The following is a 6,335-nucleotide window of genomic DNA, read 5'->3' on the forward strand; positions in this document are numbered from 1 at the left end:
AGATGTTGACAATGAACTATGGAGAAATACAATGTTATCAAAACACCATTTGTTCCGCTAGATCCATAACAGTAGAAGAACATCCAATTGATTGTATTATTACTTAACTAGGAAGTAGCACTATTTAGAGTTACATATATTCAAGATGAAAGCATGTACACCAAACATTTTTGTGACCAAAACCAATAAAGCGTCAAACATTTCGCAGATCCATAGACATAAGAACATATTGGACTGACACCCACACACCTAATAACTTCATGCCCTTTAGTGTGTCATTTGCAAGATATTCAGTAAAAGGATTATAAAGAGAGCTTAGCCATTCCACCTCTAGACAGTACAGTCAGATCTTTAGCTTAAGCTTAACAACTGAACTGCAAGAGTGAACACGGCACTCATGATAACAGATGAACATGTCAACCTTCTTGCCTCACGGTGACATGTCAACCTATTTGCCTCATGGTGTACCGTGTACACCAAAAGCCAGAGCTGGTGAGTGAATAAAACCTGCGGGCAGCTATGATCAGTGTCACTATATTAAATAGTCCAAATATTTGTCGTAGGTCAAAATGGTGTCCGAAACCTTTGAGAGTCTGCAGTTCAGACTTGAGAATATAGAACGGCAAGACAGGTGCACGATACACCCATGAAGAATTCGCCTTCAGAGTGGCATCCAGGAAGAACTCAAAATAAAAGCTGCACTTATATGGACAATATGACTATATTAGAAGAATAGAGATGTAAACACTGAACTATGGAGAAAAACTATCATGAGTAAATATCAAGAAGTATTTGTGCGGACAAATACAGTGAAATCCTGTACAACAAACCAGGTTTGACTCAAATCTAAGTGCTTGGGTGTATCACTCTTGCATCTTTTCACTCTCCTTCTGCTCAAACAATATTCTCTCCAACCTAAATAAACAAAATTGGGAAAGAATTAGTCACTAACAATATTCAGAAAATTGACGGTAAAGCAATCATGTTGATATGAAAAACACAAAATTGGACCATAAGCCCATAATACGCGTAGACTGGTCGGCTCCCGTGATTGACGCTTCTTTCTTGACGTCGCTGGGCAGAATCCCGTGTCGCTCGACCAACTGGTGTCGTTAGACATCGGCATCACATCTCGCCTTGTCCCGCCTGGCATCTATATCCTCCCCTCTCACTCTGTCCTTGACGAGCTTTTCATCTCCCTTGATGTGTCCTGGCCCAGTTCCTTAACTCTGACTAAATTCATGGCAATAGGCTACAGGTGCAGGGAGTACCTCGCAGAGGGCGTCCTCATGTCCAACTTGACAAATTAGTTTTTAAAGTTTTAAATATTCCCTTGTGTGGATGCAGTGACATGTGTGCACGTGGGGTGGCTTGCTCATTGTCATGGAATTGCATGTGGGGCGGTATGCTCATTGTCATGGAATTGACCATGTTTCGACACATTGTGAACTGGACACCATGGCCATCATAGGCGAGGGTAGAAAGAAGGATGCTGCCCTTTTCTCATGGATCAGTGGCAAAATCTGTGAGAGATGTTCGGCTAGACTGTTAAGGGCTGAATTGGCTTATTTCAGTGAATTTGAACATTCTATGGGATGACACTCATGGAATAATCACTGCCCATTAGGCCGTTACTGTCTGGTTGTTTGCTCATGTTCTCATATTCAGTCATTTTAATTTACAAAATAGTTTATGTAAACTTGTCCTGCAATTTAAGTGTTCAAGGAAGAGAGTGGGGATTTCTGATGTCAATATCTTTAGATGGTAACCGGTTATGCACTCCTCATTTTCACGTGGGTTCGACTTCTATTAAGTATATGAAAGTGCATTAGTTTCTTATGGCTTGTGTTCTTTCTTCTTTAGAGGGTCACGGACATGGCTTCCTTCGCTGAGGACGTCCATCTTTTAGCAAGGCATTGTGTACGGAACAATAACATAATCTGAATTTGTTCACCTAGTTGGCAGCCCAACAAAAAGCTATCTTCACTCTCCTTTGGAGATGACATACTTAACAGTCTGGGTTCACGCTTCTTTATTATTTATACTATATAAAAATATCTAATCCTTTTCCTTATTCTTTATTATTGTGTGGGTCATATATGCTAAGTTGCTCTCTTCTGCTGCAGCGCAAGTGTGGATGGACAGACATACAGTAATCTCATGTCTGGCTAACATATTTATTTTTTGCAAGAAAAGTGAATTTTGGAGTTTCAGCTAAAAACTTCGACGAGTAAATCTAGGTTGTGTCTGCACACGGACCTTGACAGCTTCAAAGGGGCACAGAGTAATATCAAAAATTACCTCAGCAGAAGCTGAACCTGCAAGGTAAATTAGGGTCTTGTACTTCACGGCATTGTCAGGCCCAGCCATATCTGAGTAGGTCTTCTTAAAGAACTTGTAGAACCCAAACTTGCAAGCCCCCTGAGCACTGAAACCAAGCAAGGTACCCATCCCCTGAAGAATCCCCTAGCTCCTTGCTCCTTTAACCGAACACCAAATCCAGATGAGATGCTCTTGTAATTCGCCGGGTCAATCTGAAACAATTGATAGAAATGTGTTAGATCCAAAATACTTACTTCAAACATCTCAAATTCTATTATTCTCAACCAAGAAGAAACCCTTTTCTTAGAAATCAGAGTACATATCATGAATAAATCAGACCCATCTCAATTATCCATTTATACGCACCAGATGCATCAGCTAATCAACCCATATGAACTGCTTGCTTGTTTTATTTTATACAGTAGCTAATCCACCAAAAGAAGCTAAGGAACCCGGAACAAAGCACACAAGGAATCATTGCAGGTAGTTCTATGTCCTGGAAGCAACACAAGAACCAGGCACATATCATGAAGAACCATCACCTGCAGGTGTATTTCTCAAGAACGCACATTGGAAGAACCATCAGATGCAGGCAAATACAGCAAGAACGTACACATGGAGAGCAAGCATGCCACAGGCACATCGATCTCGGGGAAAAGAGAAGACCCACCCTTGAAGAGTTTCGTCGTCCTGTAGGGAGCAGCCGGCCCATTTAACCTCATCGTGGATCTGGTCATGGCCATGGCGGCTCGAAGTGGATCTCGCCGTTGCCTTGGCCTCCCGTCTCACCTTCCTCCTCCTCTCTCCACGCCGGAACCGGCCGGTCTGCCCCAGATCGAGCAAGCCCACACTGACCCACACCAGCAGGAGATCGTCGCTGGGTGTTAGCTCATGGTGTTGCTGCCCCAGATAGGGGGGTGGAGGAGGAGCGGCTGGTGCTCCAGTTCGGCGACGGGAGGAGCCGGGAGGGGGAGAGAAAGGAGTGCCCAGTGCGAGGGTGCTCCATGACGAGAGGGTAGCTAGGGAAGGGAGGCCGGCGTGGTGGGAGAAGGCGGCGAGCGGGAGACGCGCCGGCGAAGCCCTACACGAAACCCTAGCCATGGGTGGGGTTGGGAGCGGGCGATAGAGGCCGGGAGCGGAGAAACTGGCCGGAGGGGAGGGAGGCGCGGACCGTGGGGAGCTCGGGTATGTGTTGTGCGGCGCCGGAGCTCGCTGGAAGTGGCCGGCGTGGGGTGGTGGCGGCTGCGAGGACTTCTTCTTTTTTAAATCAAAGTAAAGCTTTATAACTTTAAATCACCCGCAACACAAACAGCCACTTGGGCTGGTACATCCGACTCTCACTCGACAACCGAGTTTGCAGGGTACATACGGCCAAGGCTTGCTAGCTCATGAGCCACGGAATTAGCACTACGGCGACAACATTTTATTTCAAATAGAAAATCACAGCTTAAGCTGGTACTTTGTGTCCTCGATGACAGCAGCGTATGCTGAAGAATCGACCTTCCGAATGTCCATTGCTTCTGCCAACAATTGTGAATCTGTTTCAAACTCTGCTCGAATAATCCCCAAGTCCGATGCAAAGGAAACTGCATTTGACAACGCCACCGCTTCCGCTGCAAAGGCATCTTGGATAAGCTCCTGTCTTCCAGCCCGTGCACCCACCACTTCGCCGTCGCTGGTTCTTGCCACTGCACCCCACCCTGCATGGAGTTCCCCTGGGACGAAGGCTCCATCAACATTGAACTTGACCATGTCTTGAGCAGGAGGCCTCCATTTATCAGTGCACTGTGGCTTGGGTTCTGGGAGGAAAACCTGCATGTATTCCAGAGTAGAGCTTCGTGTGCGTCTCGCTACTTCGGCCGCTGTCAACACACGCTCCCCCTTTCTCAGTTTATTCCTAGCGCTCCACCACATCCACCAGAAAGTGAGAATCTGCATGCGTTTTAGGATATTTAGCCCCCATAGGTAGTCCATCATCGCATGTACAGATGAGATTGCTCCCAGCTCCCTTCTTTCCTTCTCTAAGGCTAGTTCCCTCCACACCACCTTAACTGATTTGCACTTGATGAACAGGTGCCCCCCATCCTCATCAGCATGCCCACAGAAAAAGCATTTCGTGCTCTTCACCTTCAGACCTCGCCTCTGCATATTCGTCAGGAGTGCTAGTGATTCATGCCGCAGTCTCCATGTGAACATTTGGACAGTTCTCGGGCACGGCAATCTCCAAATCCTTTTCCAAGAATCGTCGTTGCATGTGTTCAGGTTACCCGCTTTGGCTGTGCTCCTTCCCACTCCCCCATTCTTCCTCATAGACTTCAGTTCCATGTGCATCTTGTACGCACTCTTCACAGAATGAATGCCCTTGCTGTCGAATTGCCATGCAACAAAGTCATGTACCCCCTCCCGTAGCGGCATCTGCAGAATGTGTCTAGCATCCTCCGCGCAAAAGGTATCCCGCACAAGGCATTCATCCCATTGCCCCGTGGAGGGATCCATTAACTCGCTTACGGCCTGCATCAGGTTGTTCCCTTTTGGGGTTATGACTCTCCGTGACCACGGCCTTGGGATCCAAGGATCTGTCCAGATCTTAACGTTCTCGCCATCACCAATTCACCAAATGTATCCTTCCCGGATTAGGTCAAGTCCTTTGAGTAAACTTCTCCATGCATATGAGATTCCATCTCTCGCCACAGCCTCCAGAACATGGCAATTCGGGAAGTAACGGGCTTTGAGAACCCTAGCATGCAGCGTGTCTAGGTTTTTTAATAGCCGCCAGGCCTGTCTCGAGAGCATTGCCATGTTAAAGCTATGCATATCGCAAAACCGAGACCCCCTTGCGCCTTTGGCTTGACTAGCTTCTCCCACCCAATCCAGTGAACTGTGTCTTCCTTATCTTGTTGGCTCCACCAGTAGTTTCCGATTAGGGCACTTAGTTCGTGGCAGAAACTCTTGGTTAAGTCAAAGCAAGACATAGCAAATGTGGGGATGGCATGCGCCACTGCTGTAACCAGAGTCTCCTTGCCCACCTTGGCTATAAGCTTCTCCTTCCACCCATAAATCCGCCCCGCCATTGCCCCCTTTAAATATGTGAAAGCTCGTTTCCTGGATCGTCCAACGTGAACCGGCAGCCCAAGGTACTTCGCGTTCCAGTTCTCACTCTGAATCTGCAGGCTGCTTTCAACCGAGTTCCTGGCTTCCGTTGATGTGTTGGAGCTAAACATCAAAGAAGATTTCTCCACATTTATGCACTGCCCAGAGCACTTCTCGTATATGTCCAGGATCTCCTTCAAGGCATCTGCCTCCTCTTGGTTTGATTTCAACATAATTATTGAATCATCCACAAAGAATAAGTGTGACACCACCGGCGCCATTGGGCATACTTTCACGCCACTTATCCTCCCCTCTCTTTCTGTTGCATGAAGTAGAGCCGGTAGACCTTCAGCACATATCACAAATAAGTACGGTGATGCCGGGTCTCCTTGACGAAGACCCCTTGACGGGCAAAACTGTTCCGTCTGACCGTTCACCTTGATTTGATATCGTACAGTCATCGCGCACTTCATAATGAGGTCCACCCAACTCCTGCTGAAACCCAATTTTCCAAGCATTGCCTGCAGAAAACTCCATTCCACGTGGTTGTAGGCTTTGCTCATATCCGCCTTGACTGCAGTGTATCCCTCCTTTCCCTTTTTCTTGTTCAAGAGAAAGTGCGACAGCTCGTACGCCACCAATACATTATCCGTGATGAGCCTCCCCAGTACGAACGCACTCTGATTTTCAGAGATGATTGAAGGCATGATGATCTTGAGGCGGTTGGCAATCACCTTAGAAATCAGCTTGTATAGGACATTACATAATGAGATTGGACGAAGATCCTTAATCTTGTTCGGGTTCTTGACCTTTGGAATAAGTACAACCACAGTGTCATTCCAGCCTACCGGAATCTCTCCCCCATTCAGCACAGCGAGGACTTCGTCCACAATTCTATCCCCCATGAGATGCCAGTGTTTCTT

General features: G+C 46.9%; 1 protein-coding gene across 1 annotated transcript; it reads right to left on the reverse strand.

Moving 5' to 3' along the window:
• Positions 1 to 3,762: 3,762 nt before the first annotated feature.
• LOC141041350 (uncharacterized) lies at positions 3,763 to 4,818 on the reverse strand. The gene has a single exon (XM_073507491.1). The coding sequence runs from the start codon at positions 4,816 to 4,818 to the stop codon at positions 3,763 to 3,765; it is 1,056 nt and encodes a 351-aa protein (XP_073363592.1).
• Positions 4,819 to 6,335: the final 1,517 nt, after the last annotated feature.

The sequence above is a fragment of the Aegilops tauschii genome, chromosome 2, assembly GCF_002575655.3.
Source record: "Aegilops tauschii subsp. strangulata cultivar AL8/78 chromosome 2, Aet v6.0, whole genome shotgun sequence".
Classification (NCBI taxonomy): Eukaryota; Viridiplantae; Streptophyta; class Magnoliopsida; order Poales; family Poaceae; genus Aegilops; species Aegilops tauschii.